The sequence below is a fragment of the Stylophora pistillata genome, chromosome 14 (assembly GCF_964205215.1).
Source record: "Stylophora pistillata chromosome 14, jaStyPist1.2, whole genome shotgun sequence".
NCBI classification, from domain to species: domain Eukaryota; kingdom Metazoa; phylum Cnidaria; class Anthozoa; order Scleractinia; family Pocilloporidae; genus Stylophora; species Stylophora pistillata.
The window spans coordinates 18,792,514-18,812,378 of NC_142532.1; the positions used below are offsets into that span (position 1 = coordinate 18,792,514).

The 19,865-nt window shown below is 39.2% G+C and overlaps 3 protein-coding genes across 12 annotated transcripts in view; 2 read left to right on the forward strand and 1 right to left on the reverse strand.

Annotated features, from left to right (window-relative positions):
• LOC111325714 (1-phosphatidylinositol 4,5-bisphosphate phosphodiesterase classes I and II) overlaps positions 1–19,865 on the reverse strand; it is a 74,882-nt gene that overhangs the window by 21,181 nt on the left and 33,836 nt on the right. For 4 of the 9 annotated variants that reach the window (XM_088745042.1, XM_088745046.1, XM_088745044.1 and 1 more), the window contains 9 exons: positions 17,697–17,821; positions 17,005–17,074; positions 15,438–15,470; positions 14,042–14,140; positions 13,523–13,599; positions 12,722–12,817; positions 11,947–12,004; positions 11,753–11,839; positions 8,377–11,631 (listed from right to left, as the gene is read on the reverse strand). In XM_088745042.1, the coding sequence (XP_088601168.1) occupies positions 11,521–11,631; positions 11,753–11,839; positions 11,947–12,004; positions 12,722–12,817; positions 13,523–13,599; positions 14,042–14,140; positions 15,438–15,470; positions 17,005–17,074; positions 17,697–17,821 (756 nt within the window). In that variant the 3' untranslated portion in view covers positions 8,377–11,520. Of the gene's footprint in view, positions 1–8,376; positions 11,632–11,752; positions 11,840–11,946; positions 12,005–12,721; positions 12,818–13,522; positions 13,600–13,812; positions 13,864–14,041; positions 14,141–15,437; positions 15,523–17,004; positions 17,075–17,696; positions 17,822–19,865 lie in introns of those variants that run through there. The other 5 variants (XR_015995328.1, XM_088745043.1, XR_015995329.1 and 2 more) reach the window with 5 other exon arrangements.
• LOC148716963 (uncharacterized) lies at positions 627–9,645 on the forward strand. Of its 2 annotated transcripts, none has more exons than XM_088745049.1 (5): positions 627–758; positions 3,435–4,998; positions 5,354–6,042; positions 6,553–6,909; positions 7,578–9,645. In XM_088745049.1, exons 2-5 carry the CDS (start codon positions 3,470–3,472, stop codon positions 7,862–7,864), a joined length of 2,862 nt encoding a protein of 953 aa, XP_088601175.1. In that variant the 5' UTR covers positions 627–758; positions 3,435–3,469; the 3' UTR covers positions 7,865–9,645. The 2 variants fall into 2 exon arrangements, with proteins under 2 accessions (XP_088601175.1, XP_088601176.1); XM_088745050.1 differs by having other exon boundaries at positions 637–758; positions 3,470–4,998.
• LOC148716964 (uncharacterized) lies at positions 17,861–19,855 on the forward strand. Its single transcript, XM_088745647.1, has 2 exons — positions 17,861–17,895; positions 18,076–19,855. The coding sequence occupies exons 1-2, from the start codon at positions 17,861–17,863 to the stop codon at positions 19,433–19,435; spliced, it is 1,395 nt and encodes a 464-aa protein (XP_088601773.1). The 3' UTR covers positions 19,436–19,855.

The following is a 19,865-nucleotide window of genomic DNA, read 5'->3' on the forward strand; positions in this document are numbered from 1 at the left end:
CCCGAGCTGTGATTGGCCAATTCGGAAAAAAGAATGTAGTTCGGTTGTCAGCAGCCGTTCTTTTGGGGGAGCGTTGCGTGACGTCCAAAAAAAACGGCTGCGAGGGAGACTAGTCCGAGTTGTGTCGACGTCGAAACAGATGTTTTCACTGTGGCAATATTATTGCAAATGAAGATCAACAGTAGATTTCAGTTGGCGCATTTTAATTAGGAAATAAGGAGTTGTGTCGACGACTTTTCCGAGTTGTGTCGACGTCGAAACAGATGTTTTCTCTGTGGCAATATTATTGCAAATGAAGATCAACAGTAGATTTCAGTTGGCGCATTTTAATTAGGAAATAAGGAACAAGGATATCTTAAGATAAAGCGGTGTCAACCAAAGATAATGATCAAAACACAAAGTAGGTTAACAATAAGCTATAACAGCAAGTTGAAAATAATTTTCAATTAACTCAAAACTGTTTGGAAGGGAAAAACTGTTTCAATAAACTGCTTTTAGTTGAGACTCAATTGATGCTAAACCAGATGGTTGCAGGTCCACGATTAACTTTCCTTCTTATTGGCTTGCTTCGAAGTAAATTAACTGAAGAATTTAATGGGAAATGGAATTGGATTACGAAATATATTTTTTATGCAAAATACTCGTCATCTTCTTCCTTTTAGTTGTTCTTATCATCAAGGAACGAAGTTTTATTTTTCGCGACTTCCCAATTTGCTTGTAAAAGATCGATTTATTGGCAGAGGGACAAATTGAGAAAGGTATCATCATTTTCTTTCTCTTGTTCTGGTTTAGTTCGGATGACTAAAACATGCTTCATCTCTGTATGCGGATACAGTTGATAAATTGTTGATGATGTGCTGTGTATAATTAATCTTTGCTGGTGTTCATCATCCATTTTATTTCTATTCAGAGTTTTTCTGTTCCATTGTTGTGCTCCATCTTTTCGTTTTTCGATGATTCTTTCAAAAATTATTCTGATAACATGAGAGGTATTTCGGTCTAGGGATGGCTACGATAAACTTTAGATGATGATAGCGATTGTATAATCTTCGCTGTATGGCAAAACTTTACCAAGTACTTTGGCTCTGTATGCCCTATTTGTAATTGATGCTTCATGAATTAGCATTAATCTAGGTCTAAGTGATCGTCAGAGTTACATCATTTTGGCCCGTTCAAATGTTTCACGGAAGCATTTCCTCGTAAAAAATTTATTGAAAGAAAAAAAAAAAAGCAGCGCCGGTAAAAATAGAGAAAAGATTAAAAATATGTAGATATTTAGGAGATATCTTGCAATTTTGTGGTGGTTCCTTTTTTTTTCAAGAGACTGACATTCAAAGTGCGCTAGTACACGTATCTATTAAAAAGACCATGTTGGATGTTTTTCTCCTCAGCACCTGCCAATTCAATTAACTATGATGCATTTCGTTTTCAACTCTTCTCGATTCTTTACTACTTCTAAAAATTTTGAATGAAAAAATAAAAAGGGAATCGAATAACTCACAAAAAGAAAACTAAATCAACCAAAAAATTTAAAAAAGAAAAGAAACAAAGCGAAAAAAAAAGAAAACAAGAAACAAAAGAGAAATAATATGACCACTTTCATCGGTAACATGGTCAAACACGAGAGGGAGTGCTTGATATATTAACGATTTCCCGGATCCTGTAGGCAACTTAACAAAAATATCTTCTTTCTCGACTAAAAAATTTTTTAATTGCAAGCTTCTGGTGAGCTTTAAGCTCGAAAATTTTGAACTTTGGCGACGCTTTGCGAAAAGCTCCTTCAAGCACCGCCATTTGTCTTGTGTTTTCCACATGAGGATCGCGATAGAAAACGATATCTGATTGGACGAGTCTCAAAAGGTGAGTCTGGCGCGAAAAGGTTCCTGAAAATGGAACCCGAGCTGTGATTGGCCAATTCGGAGAAAGGAATGTAGTTCGGTTGTCAACAGCCGTTCTTTTAGGGGAGCGTTGCGTGACATCCAAAAAAAACGGCTGCGAGGGAGACTAAGAAAATTGAAGATTTGAGCAAATAAAAAAATTTTTTGCACAGAAATACTCCAAAAAATACGCTTATTTCGTTAAGCGACAAGACATTTTTGGGTTTAGGTGCATTTTAACAATTTCATTCATATCGGCGGAAATCACTTGGCGAAAATCACTGGTTTCGCTGTTCGCAAACTGATCATAATCTTCGTGATATCAACATTTTTTACTTCGCTTAACGTTCCATTATTGAGACGCTACACCTTTCCCTTTTCGCAATATACTACTACATCTCGGCTTTCATTTGATGTAAGTTTCAGACATGACGTTTCAGTTAAATCGCCACTGGTGGTGATTTCAGTTTGAGTGGTGGCGAGTTTTTCGGTGGCGAGCTTGTTTTGGTAGTGAATTGACCGTAAACCATTATTGATGGCAAATTGATTGAATCCAAGCGTGACTCTCCCTTGAAAAGGTAACTGGAAATGTAAATTCAGGCAAAATAGGTGTTCACTTGAAATCGATACTTGCATATTGAAGGTAAAAATGCTCAAGCGCATTTAAGATCCCCTTATTCATGCTAATGCCGTCCAGAAAAGTGTTTATGAGTGTTTTATGCACTGCAATATTTGTGTAATGTCTATTGACTTTCAAGATGATGTTAATGACTTGAATGTTAGCGCAAATGAATATATATTTTTCTCTTTTATTTGACGAATGACGCATAAAAATGCCAAGAATTGTTATTGAACGTTGCTTAAAATGCAAAAATCGTTATTTAATTTGATTTACGCCCAAATAATCGTTTTTCGTCGCTAATGAATGTAACATCACGCTAATTGTTCACCTTTTCATGTTAAGGAATGCGTATTTTCTTGTAATGAACAACAAAAGGTGTAATTCTTTGCTGATCTGAGCCCGAACGCAGACAAAATTCCTTGCTTGTTCTAACAGGACAACCAAAGAACAACCACAGGATTCTTGATTAAGTCCTCTTTATATTGTCTTAGCAAATTACGCTACAATAGGGAATTATTCAATTTCACAAAGCAACGAGAGATTCTGCCCTGAATCAGTAATCTGTCGAATTTGAGCGTTTCTTATTACTCATGAATCCGTTGATACCATAATTCTTTTTTTCACCTCAAAGCATAGCTGAGATCTGATTGCTACTTTTCTCATTTAACTGCTACACATTTCCTTGTAAATTAATTACGAGAATTTGGTGTTGGATCAAGATAGCAACTTCTACCTAATAAGTTTGAGTTTTCTCATTACCTGTTTGCTGGATCATTAATGAATATATAGGGAGAAGTTACACGTTGATCACTTCTGGGAGTTAAAGGGTTTAAAAAAACTTAGCAGGTGAATCATAACTTGAATATATTCTAATGATTATTCTAACAAAACTCTAAGGATAATTCTTGCTCAAAACAGAGTACTTGACTTACTAGTTTCAGATCAAACACAACTTATTTCTGCTATCAAGATGGAAAATTACCGCTATGTTCCTTCGGACGAGTTCACTCCAGAGTCCAGAGTTAACTGGATCCCTTTGGGCAGAGTAACGAAGTGGACTCAAGAAGAAGAAGGAGTGGTAGATAAATTTACCCTCTTCCTTGAAGGCGGTCTTAAAGTTTGCATCTATTTCCTGTCCCACGCTATGTTTCGGGTGCGGTTCAACCCTGATCCCAAAGCTCAGTATGTGAAGACTCGCTCTCCTGCCACAGAGGTAGAAGCGATCGAGGTTTCCCACATCAAAGTCAAGGAACAAGGTGGATTTCTGAAGATAGGCACCGACAAGATCGAGGTCCGTGTCAGTTTGAAGAAATATGCGCTATCCGTGTACCGCGGTGGCCAGTTGATTCACGGCGATCCGGGAGACTACAGCCTGGTCTATGTTAAGCGCGATGACGGTGGCGAGGCTATCGCTCAATTCAAGATGGCGTCGACCAATGCTCAGTATTATGGATTTGGAGAGAAGGCGGGTGCAACACTTGATAAGAGACGCGTTCCCAAACAGCATTTCTATGGCCAATACGCCGGGGGAGACGAGAAGATTGGAGCTGCCATGACATTTTTCAACTATGACAACTTCGGCTACACAGCACCAGATCTAACACCCGATGGTGAGGTTCAGGGCCCGTTAAATCCTAATTCTCCATTATATCAGTCTTCACCGTTCTTTATCGAGCACAATCCAGAACCCGTCGGAGCATTCGCTGGTCCTTCGTACGCCAACGGAATCCTGATCGATAATACTTCGCAGACATTCGTGAATTTTCGCCAGGGAGACCAGTATTACTTTGGAGCACTACACGGGGAGCTTGATTACTACTTCTTTGCTGGTAAACACGTGGCTGAGGTACTAAACGAATTCACTCAGCTGACCGGGCGCACTAGGCCGAAACCAAAGTACGTGTTTGGCTACCACCAAGGAGGGTATGGCCCCAACTACAACACCAAGTGGAAGCTACTGGAAGTGGCACTCAAGTACCGGCAGTGGAAGATTCCTATCGATGGGCTCCACGTGGATGTGGATTTGCAGGACAACTACCGCACTTTCACGCACAGTAAGAAGAAGTTTCCTGATCCTAAAGAGATGTTTGATGCCTTGCACGACTGGGGTTATAAATGTAGCACCAACATTACGCCCATCGTGAGCTGCAACACAGATGAAAATGGTGAGTACAGTCCGTACAAAGCACTCGATACTGGAAAAGCCAGTGGCATCTTTGTGATGAACACACGTGAAGATGGCAGTGGCACCCATGATGAATACATTGGCAACGTGAACTATGGGCGTGGTCATCTGACCTGGGGACACTATCCTGATCTGGGACGGCTTGATGCACAGAAATGGTGGGGTGAGCAGTACCGCGACCTGTTAGACTGGGGATTGGACTTCGTGTGGCAAGACATGACCACTCCAGCCATGAAAGCGAGTATCCATCAGCCCGACTGTCCCCTGCTGTCATTCCCCATGGATATAATGATCAGTAACAACGAGGAAACCAGGTTTGTTACTAGTCTAGTATCCAGGTCTACGGCCTTGAGAAAAGGCATGATCTTAGCAAAAGGAATCAATCAGCGACATCCAAGGACTGTTTTTGTCAAGGTCGGTGTTGTGAGGGAACTGGAGCCAAATGGCTGGAATGCTCTTCCCGAATTCAGTTTTCCAGACAACTGCCAAGGCAGAAGTTGTATCGGTTCCCCCAAGCTAAAATTCTCAGCTAAGCTTTGAGCCTAGGCAGCTAAAAGCAAGGATTTATGAATTATTTCTGTTTACTTGGAATACTTATTTCCATATTTGTTTACATGGGCCCAATGATATTCTATGTTTCGACCTGATTCCTGTTATTTCCTCTTACAGGTACTCCAAAGTAAGCACCCACCATGACAAGAAACCATTCGCTAAAATCCGCTGTCTGTACAACTACAATCTCTGCAAAGCCACCTACCAAGGTCTGGAACGTCTCCGACCAACCAAACGCCACTTTATCATCGCTCGAGGTGGCTTTGTCGGTGTCCATCGCTATGCCGGTCTTTGGACTGGGGATAGTACATCCAACTGGGAATTCATTCAGATGAACATCCCATTGGTGATTGGCATCGGCCTCTCTGCACAGCCGGTGTCCGGCTGTGACATTGGCGGCTTTTGTGCAGCATGGCAAGGCCAGATTGTGGATTCCGAGATGCTGGCGCGCTGGACCATAATGGGAGCGTTTCTTCCGTGGTTCCGAAACCACTACGATAACTACTACAAGCCGTACCAAGAGCCATACCGCTATGCAGAGCCAGTTCCCACAATCTGCCGAAAGTACATTGAGTTGAGGTACAAACTGATCCAGTATATCTACGATGCAATGTACGAGAATACGCAGACAGGTAAACCCATCTGCAGACCTCTGTTCATGGATGAGTACAAACCGGGAGAATTCTACAACGATGCACGCGCAGATGACCAGCACGGCTGGGGATACAACGGCTACACAGCAAACCGCTTGGATGATCAGTTCTTCTTAGGAAAAGACATGTTGGTGGCCCCCATCGTCAATCCAGGTTTGTTTATTTTTTAAGTGGCTATTGAAACTTTCCACGCTATAGACCTCCCCTGGTACTCAGACCTCACACAGAAACCCTGTACATCGTAAGTTGCTACCCCTGGTACTAAGACCTCACAAGGAAACCCTGTACATCGTAAGTTGGTACCTCTGGTACTCAGACCTCACACGGAAACCCTGTACATCGTAAGTTGGTACCCCTGGTACTCAGACCTCACACGGAAACCCTGTACATCGTAAGTTGGTTTCCCTGGTACTCAGACCTCACACGGAAACCCTGTAAATCGTAAGTTGGTACCCCTGGTACTCAGACCTCAAACGGAAACCCTGTACATCGTAAGTTGGTTTCCCTGGTACTCAGACCTCACACAGAAACCCTGTACATCGTAAGTTTGAAACCTCGTCGCTAAAATTGGCAAATTTCCTCAAAGACGGCTACTACTTTCCCAAAAGGCTCTTTTTGCATTTTTAGAGTAACGGTTCTCAATTATTATTGTTGTATCTTTAGGTCAAACTAGCCGTGCTGTGTATCTCCCTGCTGGAGGCCAGTGGTACCGTTTCACAGATGACAAGTGTCCTTTAGACGATCCTGTTAATGGTGGGGTAGAGTTTGATTTCTACGCCCCTTGGGACGATCCCAGTAGAGACAACTGTGCCGTTTACGTCCGAGAAGGTGCCATCATACCCAAGCGTGAGGTGGAGCAGTACATTGGTGAGTTGTATCGTCACGACAAGGTAAATCCCATCACCTTCAGTGTCTATCCCGGCCGAGACAGCAGCTACAAGCTGTATCTGGACGATGACGGAGCGAGTAACAAGGCAGAGACCGCTGGCGAGTACAGACTGACTGAAATCAGTCATCACGGTAAGGCTTTATCAAAACCTTCCTGTAACTGAGTCGTACTATTTATAAAAACCAGAGAGCTCAGGGTTTTAACTCGGCGGCTAAAACTTCTGGGCATACACGAACGTTCCAACAGCGTGCATCAAGGCTGTCTAAAGTTGTCTCACACGAGTTTGAAACAACCAGTAAGTGGCGGTGTTTTAAAAGCATAGAACTAAGTTTCGGTGAAGCTAAAAGCAGAATAGTAAATCAACAGGATAACCGTATTTGAATGAGCTTATGTTCGAAAAGTTTCGATTTCTCCCTTTCCCTAGTTTTGTTTCCTCCAAGAAATTTCTATGAACATTTTAATTTTCTTTCGCCTCTTTTGTGAGATAGGGGTCGTTTCTAAGTTTCTTATTGAGATTTTGCGCGGGAAATTGGCGCGCGACTAGTCAGAATTGATCCCTTGCGCATGCCTGACGATCGGATCGTTGTTTTGCATTAAGGCAACCAAACGAAGAAGGTTAAACGGTGAAAGGAAATGTGGACAAAACTTGTGATCTTTCCGCTTTCATTACATACCATAACAACTTGGAATTCAGGACTCTCGCAAACTGACGTATGAAAATATCATAATGATTTCATAAGGAGCTTTCTGGTTTCCGCTTGTTCAATTATTCTTCAAAACTGTCTTTTTCGAACACCAGGAATTGCAGGACGTCAGCGGATTCGTATCAAGCGTCTGCACGACAAATTCAAACCACGTGAGACGTTTTACTACCTTGGAATGCCGGGAACGATTTCTCCAACGTCTGTCAAGGCTGCCTGGAAAACCGTGCCACAGAAAACCGGAAACACAGACGAAGAGGCCGCGAAAGCCTTGGCGAACTCCACGGACACACCAGGATCCTTCTACTATAATAATTCTCTGAAGACAACATTCATAAAGATCTTTGATACGATGAGCGATATCACAGTGGACGTAGTATTCTGAAATGTTATAGAACGGACTGACATTCTCTCGGCTTTTGTTTCTCCTCGCTCGTACTGAAGAGAGTACATTTTAGTTTGCAGGTTAGGTTTGTTCAATGATAGTAAAATGTAGTGTTAGTAGCTATTCAAAGTAAAATGTGCGATAATGAAAATGGGTGTTGTGATTTCTTGATCTACTTTATACGATGATAGCCACTGTAAAAATAAAGCTAAATCTAACCATCAAAAACTTTTTGATAAAAAAAATTAAAATACGATCCTGGAACTGTTGTGTCTCTGCAGTTGATTGACCCTTTTAACACCCAGAAGTGATTTTTTAAAAACATGTAATTTCCGCCTATAATATCCAGACATTACCCAGCAAAAAAGTAATGAGAATACTCTAACTTATCTTGATCTAAAACCCTATTCTAATAGCTAATCGACAAGGAAAAGTGTAGCAGCTAGAGAAGAGAAAAAACAGTAAAAGGGATAACTAAAGGGAACAGACGCGAGTCAAAACATCATTCCAACTGAGATGGAGAGATAATTTTATTCGAAGTTCATACAAAATTGGAATGGACCCATGAATTGAATTAAACTGTGCACCTGTTGCACTGTAATTAAAAATAAGACAATGGGCCCCTGGGTGCCTGGAAATAATTGTTCTATTTCTCCACCCATAACGTTTTTAACTCGTATCAATAATTTCGTAAATAGCAACAAAAGAAAGCATTCTAACAGCAATACATTGAGAGTCTCGTCCTTCAGGCGCCTACGAAAACTGGAAAACACATCGATTTGTTATGCTACAGAAATTCGAAAATGTTTGGCTCCAAAAGCAATTTGATCCTTCAAAAAAGAAATGAGACAACTGCGTTACAAAAAAAGTTTGTTGTCACGCAACAACCTTGTTTTGAAGAAAACATGGAAAACCTGCCAAAACTTGCAACGAATCTTTAGGCGTTGGAGGACGAGACTATTACGATACGAGCCTGCCATTTACTGTAAAATGAACTTTTACGTGACCATAGAAATAAACTTAAAGTGGAAAGTGAAACTCTTATATCAATATGTTCCCTCTCTTCCTCCCTCGAGAAAGACAGCGAAAGGAAACAGGGAAAAAGTTTGGAACGAGATGATACGAAACAACTGATATTTCCTGGGAGAAACTAGGAAAAAAAAAGTCTGTCCTTTACTTTGATCATTTCACTTGATATGCCGCTAGCGAGAATGAGGCCTGATGATTGAACGCTACACTCTAAGAAAACTTACGGGAGTAGAAACAGCACCTTCTCAGTAAAAATGACAGGTCCCCCCCGAGCCCTTTCCTACGATTCTGTGCGCCGCTTACATTTTACCCTAAGGATTAACGACAAGTTTAATGCTGTGAACAAATTTAGGTAACTATAAATCATAACTGCATCCGATTATAAAATATCCTAAGGCTCTTCTAAAGCCAATTGGAACAGAGGCAATTGCAAATGGCAGTCCGCTTTTCTTTATTATTTACAATCTGTGTACTTATCCTGTGAAAACCAATACATACTCCTAAATTGCAGATACAGTACACCTAAGCGTCATGAATTAGCTTGGGTGTCCTGTGGCAAAAAAAAAAAGCAAATTGTGCCAAAATCAAATAAATGGCAAACGAGTCTACATTCATTCTTTCCAAGAACGTTCCTCAGTGAATTCATTTTAAGCGCGGAAATACCGCATAAATACATTGAAAATGTCCTTACATTCTGCCTATGCGACAAAATACGACACCACTAAAAATGGTCATTGTCCAATAATAAATAGCCCCCCCCCGCATAAAATGGCTAGGACAATCAATATGCACTGTTTGTGCAAAATTGTGTTAGCTTCATTAGAAGCTACCTACCCTTCAGATAAAGGAGGTATTGAACGCATTGCGATGACTTAAATACGCACTTAACTCGAGCGGAAACAGCAATTGGGCGTTGCATTGTGACAAAATAGAAATGTTTTGGATGTGTGTGATGATGGTGGACCTGTGATCGGTCACGCATGCGTGAAGTAAAGAGGCAACCCCATTCGATAAATTGGTGATACAACTTTGGGAAAGAACTGTCCAACGACGGCGAAATAAACCATTAAGGAATTGTTTCCTGATTATGAGCAAAAAAACAAATTATGATTATGAGCAAGAAAAAGAAATATGACTATGTATGTCACAAGCTGTTATTCATGTGTATCATGTAGGGAAAAAACCTGAAATGTTCGTTATCTTTTGTGAAGAAAAAGAAATAAAAACACCTGTACAACAACCAGACACACCTGAGGCTTTCGTTAGCTAAGAGGCGCAAGCAAGCACACTAAGACATTATCCTTTTTTAAATAAATTACCTTACTTTACTGCCCAGGAGGATGCTTGACAATAAATATTATCACTTTTAAATAAATTACGAGTCCCTCGGAATAATGACCAATCCCAACAATACCTGATTAAATACAGCGTTAACAGTACATTGATAGCGGAGCTCGCAGCGCGCGCAGCGGAGCACCATCATTATCAAAATTGGTAATAACCTTAACAGTATTATTTACGCCTTAGTATAGCAACACCCACCCGAGTCTTTGTAAACTCATAAGTGATTTTAACTTTTTTTTTTTTTTTTAACAAGACACAACAGTTCAGATACCCCAACATTTCCTAGAGTAACTACAAGTACCCCTCTTTGAGTAAATATCTATCTAGGCCAGAAAAACGCATGTTGGAAAACAGACAGCTAAACAGACCGATTAATCCAACCACCACAGTTCCCAAAAAGAAAACAATCTTAGTTTTACCTTTTTTAGGGATGCAAAGTAAAATTGTTACCAAACAACTTAAGACCTGCATTAAGAAATTTTATGGTTGCTTTGATCCTATGATGATTTTTCAGAGCGCTCGTCGCATCACGTCCTTTTTTCCGTACAAAGATAAGATAAACCGTTCCCAAATGTCAAAGGTTGTCTATAAGGCTAGTTGTTGGGATTGCCCGGATTTTTACATCGGAAAAACAATGACAGAAAAACTGAACATTTTAAAGGACTCACAAGTGCCTGTCATACATCTGCTATCGCAGACCACGTCACGTGAACTGGTCACAACATGAAATGGGACCACTTTGAGATATTAGACAAAAGGACGTTCTGATATTCATTGCAAGATAAAGGAGACTCTATTAATTCAAGAACTTAAACCTGCTCTAAACGATAATTTCAGCAGCAATAAGCTTTATCTGTATTAGTTTGCATCTTTGTATATGCAAATTTTCTTTTTGTCTTCTCAACTTTTGTTCGTTGTTTTGTTCATTAGTTACTTATCTTAAATTTAAACTTAGTCGCCACTTGTATTATTAACTGTCACTTCTGAAGATGTATGTCGAAACATACGAAACGTCAAGTAAAGTTTACTAATCTTGTTTTCCAACATGGGTTTTACTGTCATGTCTGTAACTGCAGTTTGTGTGCTATTTCTTATCAAGCTACGATGGCCAAAGAGAAAGAATTTTATCTAGGCCAGTTTTACCCTGGGCTTTCCCTGATAAAAAGTAATATCCCTACTACAGGATTAGCTTATTGCACGATTTGACTTGTGCGGGTAAATCCTTTTCCAGTTGACGGCTTGGCAACCTCGCCACTAAAGACATTGTAACCTGGCGTCCAAAATTACAGCTTGGTTACCTTGTCGCCATAAAGTGAAGCATATGTGATCTCCAGGTCACACACACTTAAATGTTTCACTTTCGTTTCGTGCAGAGTCCGAAGGTCTTGTGAACTCTAAGAATGAAAAAGCACGATCAATCTGTCAAAGTTTGTAATCATAACAATTTTCCCTAATTACGGTAACGCTGAACGCTTCGAACTGTACAGAACGTTGAAGAAGGGAAATCCAACGCACCTTTTTCCTGTCCTCATCGAGAGTTTCGTATAGCTTATCGTGTTCCTTCTCTAACTCCTCACTCTCTTTCTTGTGGAACTCTGCCATCTAAAATTATTAAATATGAAATATGAGACATGGTCTAAATATCAATCAAATAAAAGTAAGATAGTACATCCTTTCTACCAGCAAATCAATCAAAACGAAAAACAAACCTTTTGTCTTTCTTTGACTGCTTGTTCTATATGCTTTTTGTTTTCCTCTCGTTTCCTCCTGGAAAAAAAAAGTGATCATTGAGTTTGGTGGGGAGAGAGTAGAGGTTGACTCAAACTTACGAATCCCACGGTTACAAGTATACCGAATGTAGAAACGAAACGATTTCCTGACCTCTGGACGTTACAGTTATTTTGGCAAAAGACTACAAGAAAAATGAAAGCCACTGAGGTCAAACAACAACTACATCGGACAAGATGTGTCAAGAGAGCTCACATGAAAATAGCTCGTGAAAAGGAGGAAAAGAAAACAAGAAAGGAGAAAGCACGGAGAAAAAACGGAGAGATGAGGAGGGAAAGGAGGGAAAGAAAAAGAAAGAAAACAAAACAAAACAAAAACAAAAGCAAGGGAAGACCAGCTTTAAAAAAAATGCGGGAAGAAAGAAGAGCAAGAACACTCCTTTGTTGTTGCTGTTGTCATAAGGTTGTTATCAAGAATACATTAAAGGACTGTGACTATATGAAAATCATCTATGTGAAGTGTGGGTTATGAAATTAATATCAAAGCGATCTTCGCAGTAATGAACACTACTTGAGCACCAGCGAAAATTAGGCCTAAAACAAATTCGGGCCTGTACGGGATTTGGGTCATGGGTTCAAATCCCGCACTGGCCTGAACTTTTTTCAGGCCTTATTTTCACCAGTGCTCAATTAGTGTTCATCACTGCGAAGATCGCTTTGGTATCAAGGGTACATCAACAAGACAAACATGGCAAACCTTTGAAGTTCATCTTTCTTGGAATGTTGACGCGCCAACACTTTGAGTTCTTCTCTGTTCTGGTTGTCTTGGCTTTTTCTTAATTCATTCATTTGCCTGAAAACAGTGAATGTATACAGCACTGGTTCATTCAGCAAGAATCACCAACACGGGCATATACATTCATAATACACAGTTTATTGAGTCTCCCTTCAAGTCATTTTCAGTCACAATGTTAACTATAACATAATACTGATAATGAAGAAAACTTACTGAAAGTGATTTAAATTAAATTCAAAATATCTTCAAAGTAATTCAAATCATATTCAAAATTATTTTGTATGAAACATATCATTAAAAAGTGTCCGCTTAAAACTATTAATTTTTTTAGTATTCTTAATATTGTCGGCTAACCCATTCCATTCCCTTGGACCCCGAAAGTAAAATGCCCTTTGTCCCATTGACAATCTACATCGGGGACCATCAAATTGTTACATTCCCTTGTGTTCTTTAACAAAATAATCTGGAGCTAGGCCACTTACACATTTAAACCTAAGCAATCAAATTAATATACCATGATCTATGCGAAACTGTCTTGCAACAAAATTGCGTGATGAGTTCGAACGAGTCAATTATAACAGTCATCGTATTTGTTTATACTTCACCACAGAAATCAAGCAGGAAGGCATGTGCAGCTCTGTGGTTTGAGTTTGGGAACAAAATCCTATGGTCAGCCTCGGGTGAAACACTACTCTACATCATGAAATTTCGGACTTTTGTAGCATTTTCAGATTTGGAATCAGCGGATGATTCTACTCTTACTTGGCGTGTAAATCAGCCAGGGATTTCATCTTCTCCTCCTGGGACAGTCGCATCAGCCTCTCCAGTTCCTCTTGCTTCTGCGTAACATGAGTGAAAAAGGAACAAAACAAGAAATGTAACTCATTTGGAAACTGGCCAGAGACAGAAGGACAGAGAAACAACAAGAAAAAAACCCTGTAAGATGCTAACGTACACAGAACTATAGGATGAGTCGAACATGGTAAAAGATACTTTGGAATCCATGGTGATTTAGTGTGCAAGAGACAAACAGAAAATGCACGAAAATGTACCGTTTGAGTCCTTATATTGACCAGCTCCTAGTTTCTCTTCTTAACGTCACACTTTAAGGTCAAGAGAATAAAGGAAATGATCGTCAACTAGGGAAGCTCTTAATTAAGCAAATTCTCCTTTTCAGCACCTTGTATGTGTAGAGAATGTATAGAGAACAGCATGGAGAATATGTATACTGAGGTCAGGGTGCAAAGGGTAATAAAGTGAAAGAGTTTGAACTCAGCCTACAGGAAGAAGTTGCTTTTCGGCCAGCTCCAACTGCTCATTTAGCTGCCTCCGCAATAGGTCCACCATAGACTCACGGTGCTGGCGTTTAAGAGAATTGATCTGAAAACAAAGCATTCCAGATTACATCAAGGTAATCTAATGCTAGCATTACTTCAACGCTGCCCCTTAAAAGGAGAGTAGGATAATAAACGATTAGTATAGCTAAACGCCATTGACAACCTCTAGAGTGCACTTGAGAAATAACACAGAAGTAAAATTGAAGCAAACAATACGTATGTTTGAAAATGATTGTGAAACTTGGTGCTGTGGCAAGCAGCATAGATGCAATATAGAACTTAAAAAGAGAGCCAAGATGCGAGTGCCAAGCTGACCTCTTTCACATATGCAATGAAGCGCCATAAATCACTAATAATAGTCACGCCATTAAGACAGGGTATCGTGGTGTGTTTTAGTACCTCGCTATTTTGTGAAAATCGAAATAATTTTCTTCAGTTGGTTGATAGAACGAAAGCTGTTTATTTGATCTAACTGCATTTTCAAAATGACCTGGTCAATATCATCTAACGTTTCATCTTTCTTTGATCTGTTTGTTTTACCATTCATTGCAGACAAAAAATTTTCAAATTCTATTATTTTGCCAACATGGTCTGACACAAACGTACGGAAGAGAATCTTTCGCCATAGTAGTTCTCTGATTTCACTTTCATGAAAATTTGTGAATTTTCTGTCTAAACAAATTCAGCGAACGCGATCAGTCATGGCTTCATTGTCTACTACAATTCTGTGAATCTGGTTGGCTTCTCTGGTATCAGTCTAAAGAGAATTCGTGTATTTGATTGGTTCCTCCATCACATATTATTTTCAATCCACGAATCTGATTGATTCTCTCATTAGGGTATAATACAAATCTGCGAATCTGATTAGTTCTCTTTTCATTGTATATTACAAATGTGCAATCTGATTAGCTCTCTCATTACCGTATATAACAAATCTGCAAATCTGACTGGTTTTCTAAGGGCTTCGACAGACCAGAGGAATAAAGATCGACAGTTATAACTTGAAAAGTGTCCTCACTAAACACAAGCATACCCTACCAATAACATCTAAATCTTAGATTACTGACAGACTGTGTTTTTCATTTTCACGGAGTTAACTGCCAAAAATCCTAAAAAAACTAAATAAATAAAAAACGTTTCAACTCTTCTTTGGTCACTATAGCGTTGATAGTGACTGAAGCGGGTGGAAACTAAGTTATGCCTAAAACAACAACATTCACTACAACAAACAAACCAACAAAGAAAACTTTTCAGTGATGAAGAGGTACAGGCCATCGATCAGAATTGTCTCGGCTGTCGAAGCCCTTATCTGAATAGCGCCCTTAAAGGTGTGTACGTACGATTGAGTCCTTGTCAACACCGCCTGGCTGTACCTGAGAGTTCCAAGAAAAGAAACCACAGCAGTTCCACGTCAACATCAAAGATCTTTGAAATGGTTCAGAAATTAGCTTCAGCTGTGCAATTTACGCTTTGCGGTGCAACTCGTTTGTTAATGCTGTGCTGTTTTGCTGAGCAGCTTTTAGTTCGTGCAATGCTGTGCTTGCAATTACCTCATTTAAATTCTATTTAAGAATTGTGAGAGATGGACGAGTGTTCTCGACGCAAAAGCACAATATAATTATTAACATAACGGCGCAGTGAAGAATAAATTGATCAGTAATCTAAAACAATTTACTGATTGATGTGCAGTGTACAAAATAAACTTTTAAATTAGTGAACTGACGAAAGTTTAAGAAAGATGATTCACGAAAGGAACATAGAAGGAAGAAGTTACGAGTCATGGATGATATGCAAATTACAGGCTCAATACTGGAAACAACCAAAAATTTAAAAAATAAACATCGAAAGTTGTAATTTCTCATTTTAATTTTTAGATTCGATCATCAATTTATTTTATTGTAATTTTTATCGTATCTTTAGTTTTATATGCAGTATTTTTAACTTGTAAATAGATATATAATGATATTGTAATGTGCAAATTAAAATTTTAGATTGATATTTGCACTCGTTGTTTGTATGTTGACTCGCCCTATGGGCTCGTCAAAATACGGCGCAATTCGTAAAAGTACTCAGCGATACTACACAACCAAACGTCTAATAAAATATATGTATTGGAGAATACTTTTAGGACTTTCTGAGAATGTAAGAATGTGCCTTAGAATTATTGTAAACTTGTGGAAATGAGTTGAGGAATACTAGTAAACTTTAGGAATATCTCTTAAAACCTCAGAAGATTTTAAGAAAGATTTCAAAATATTTCTAAGACTACATTTAAAATATCTGTATACATTTCTTAAAATGAATACAAAGAGGAATTGCTGAAAATTTTAATGATAAATTCTAAGAATGTTGGGAATTTACAAGAATATCACAAGGAACCTTTGAGAAGTTTTAACGGACTATTTCTAGATATGTTTATTACCATATCTCTGAACTACTGGGCATTAATTAAGGGTGTTGGATTTCTAGAAATTCTCAAGGAATCCATGAGTGCTCCAAAAGTGATATTTGAAATAGGGTGGGAGTATCTGATAGCACTAAGCAGTATGTCAAGAAATAGTCGGAAATTTAATTTTCATGATATAATCGAGCGTTTGGCAATTTGTAGGACTAACTGAGGGAATTTTGTGAACTTTGTGAGGATGTAAGACCTTTTAGAGAATATCTTTTAATTTCTGGAAATGTTTAGGGAAAAGGATATGAAATTTGGAATTTCCATAACTTCTGGAATTACTTAATCAATAGAATAGATCTTTTAGAATCGGTCCTCAGAAAATTTATTTACCTCAGAAAATATTTTAAAACTATTTAATTAAAACTATTTAAGACTATTTCATCTGTATGGTCCAGTAATATCCAATTTTGTTTCTAACGACCTATTTAACTGAGGTTTCATGGTTTATATACCTTCATTTCATGACTTTGAGCCAGGTTGTTTGAGTCTTCAACCCCCTTGCGGTAACTCTCTTCATAATTTCTGCAAAGGAGCCAAAAGAATAAAATTAATCAATTTTAATAATAATAAATAATGAATAAATAATAACAATAAAAAAATGCTTAATGAAAACTTGTTTTAGTATGCACTACACAAACACCAAAAAATAGTTTATTTCTTATAAAATACCGTAGAATGGTGTGAAATTAAACTATGGACCCGCGATCTTATCTCATGGCCACCCAGAGGTGAATAGTTCTTGCTATCCACTTCCCTACTGGCCAGTCAGGGCGCGCGAAAAGCCCTATTCACCTGTGTGGTATATACTAATAACAACTATAATAATAATAATTTACTATAATCACTAAAAATTTACAAAAATCTTGTTAAAAAGCTTAAAATGTCTGATAAAAGTCGAAGAAAGCTATTGGATACACGCTTCGGTTAGTAACGATGATGACAACAACAATAATAAGCATAATAATTCAGTTCTCTAGGATCAGACTCGTATCAGACCCAAACATATAAAATATAAAAATAATATTATTATTATAACATTATTATTAATAATAATATAATTATAAATAAAATTAATAATAAAAATAATAAAAATAATAATAATAATAATACTTTCTTCCTATTTTCTATCTGAAAAGTTTCTTACCCTTTCTTCTCGGCCTTCTTGAGTTCTTTATCGCTTTTTTTCTTGGAAGACAATTTCTCCTTATCTACGTCTTTGAGCATCTTCTCCTGCTCCAGTAAGTGGTTCTTTTGAAGTTTGTCTTTATCCTGAGGTAAAAAACAACTCACATAAACTAAATCCTTAAAATGGCTAATTTGGTATCACTCTCCAATACACCCTTGTGAAAATATTACATCTACAGAATTTTTACGGCGTTAAACATTAATTCTTTAACCTTTTTTCGAAGAAAAAACCAGGAAAGATTTATTACTCGACGTTTCGGGGTCATCGTGACTCCATTATCAAGAGACTAGTTTAAAAACATGCAAATAAGGAAAGGTACAAGAATAGCATAAATTAGACTTAACGGCTTAAACAAACACCTTGGCGCGGATGGAATCCGTTTGCACGATACCAGCAAATTCCGATTCGTCGACTCGGAGAGACCGAGAACCAGAGGACGACCTCCTAAGTATTACCACCCTCTCCTTCAGAAAGAAAGGGAGTTGGAAACTCTCGTTCGAAAGATTCTACCGAAATCCATTGCTGACGCTCTCCGCCCGAAAGGGTCCAGACTCGCACACTTGTATGGCTTGCCGAAGACACATAAAGAACAGTTGGCCGTGCGGCCAATACTCTCTGCTACTAACACCTACAATTACTCGCTAGCGAAATGGCTTGACGACAAATTGAAACCCCTGTCGTGCAACCAATATACAGTGACAGACACATTCCGCTTTGCTGATGAAGTACGAGGCTTCGATATCAGGAACGGCGAAATTTTAGTTTCCTATGACGTCATCTCATTGTTTACAAATGTACCATTGGAGGAAACAATACAGATCTTAGCTGAAAAAGCCTTTGCCCAGGATTGGTTCAACGAGACGCACAGCTTGAACATCTCTAAAGCGGACCTAATCGACCTCCTCCGAGCAGCTACGAAAAACCAGCTTTTCCAGTTTGACGGTGCTTTATATGAGCAGACAGATGGAGTCGCTATGGGTTCTCCCCTTGGACCGTTGCTGGCTAACGTCTTCATGTGCTCGATTGAGGAAAACCTCGAACGACACGGTCAACTTCCGCGCTATTACCGGAGGTACGTCGATGACACCTTGACCGTAATGCCTGATAGGGTGACCGCTGGCCAGTTTCTAGACACCCTTAACTCTACCCATCCCTCCCTCCAGTTTACCATGGAAGTCGAACGGGAAGGATCCCTTCCCTTTCTAGGAACTGAACTGCTTAACCGTGCACCAAAGATTGAGAGTAAGGTCTACATCAAAAGAACCAACACGGGTCTCCTTCTGCATTTCCAGAGTCATGTTGACATTAAGTACAAGCGCAGCCTAGTTAACACCATGGTGGATCGCGCTTATCGATTATCTTCTAACTGGTCTTTCTTCTTCGAGGAATGTGACCGCCTTAGAGGGGTTTTTCATAACTTGAAATACCCAAAGCCACTGGTTGAAACTACAATCAAGCGGTTCGTTGAGAGAAGGATTTCATCTGCAGAACCCTGTCCATCACCAGACGTACCATCGGAGACTGTGAGATTAGTGTTACCCTTCAAGGACCAGTCGTCAGCTAATCATGTTAAACAACAACTGAACAGTCTAAGCTCGAAGTTAAGCGTGACTGTCCAACCAGTGTTCGTTAGCCCTAAGCTCGATCAACAACTTAAGCAACACGAAATTAAGCCCCCTATTGTTAACCAACAATAGGTCGTTTATGAATTTAAATGTAACCTGTGTGATGCAGGGTATGTGGGCTATACTCGTGGTCACTTACACGAGCGCGTAGAAGGGCACACAAGGAAATCATCTTCTATCTACAAACACTACCACCTCCAGCACAATAGTGAAATGCCTGAACGCTTGATCGAGCAATTCAACGTCATCACGAAATGTAACGGCAAATTTGATTGCCTTGTTAATGAAATGTTGTATATTCGCATGCGTAAGCCAACACTGAACGTGCAAACGGATTCCATCCGCGCCAAGGTGTTTGTTTAAGCCGTTAAGTCTAATTTATGCTATTCTTGTACCTTTCCTTATTTGCATGTTTTTAAACTAGTCTCTTGATAATGGAGTCACGATGACCCCGAAACGTCGAGTAATAAATCTTTCCTGGTTTTTTCTATGCCTTTGCTTT

Excerpts from the sequence above, each read along its gene's own strand:
- LOC148716963 (XM_088745049.1), top strand. The coding sequence starts at position 3,470 with ATGGAAAATTACCGCTATGTTCCTTCGGACGAGTTCACTCCAGAGTCC. Across the intron at positions 6,043-6,552 it reads GGCCCCCATCGTCAATCCAG|GTCAAACTAGCCGTGCTGTG; the intron begins GTTTGTTTATTT and ends TTGTATCTTTAG. Across the intron at positions 6,910-7,577 it reads GACTGAAATCAGTCATCACG|GAATTGCAGGACGTCAGCGG; the intron begins GTAAGGCTTTAT and ends TTCGAACACCAG.
- LOC148716964 (XM_088745647.1), top strand. The coding sequence starts at position 17,861 with ATGGCTAATTTGGTATCACTCTCCAATACACCCTT. Across the intron at positions 17,896-18,075 it reads TCACTCTCCAATACACCCTT|ACTTAACGGCTTAAACAAAC; the intron begins GTGAAAATATTA and ends AGCATAAATTAG.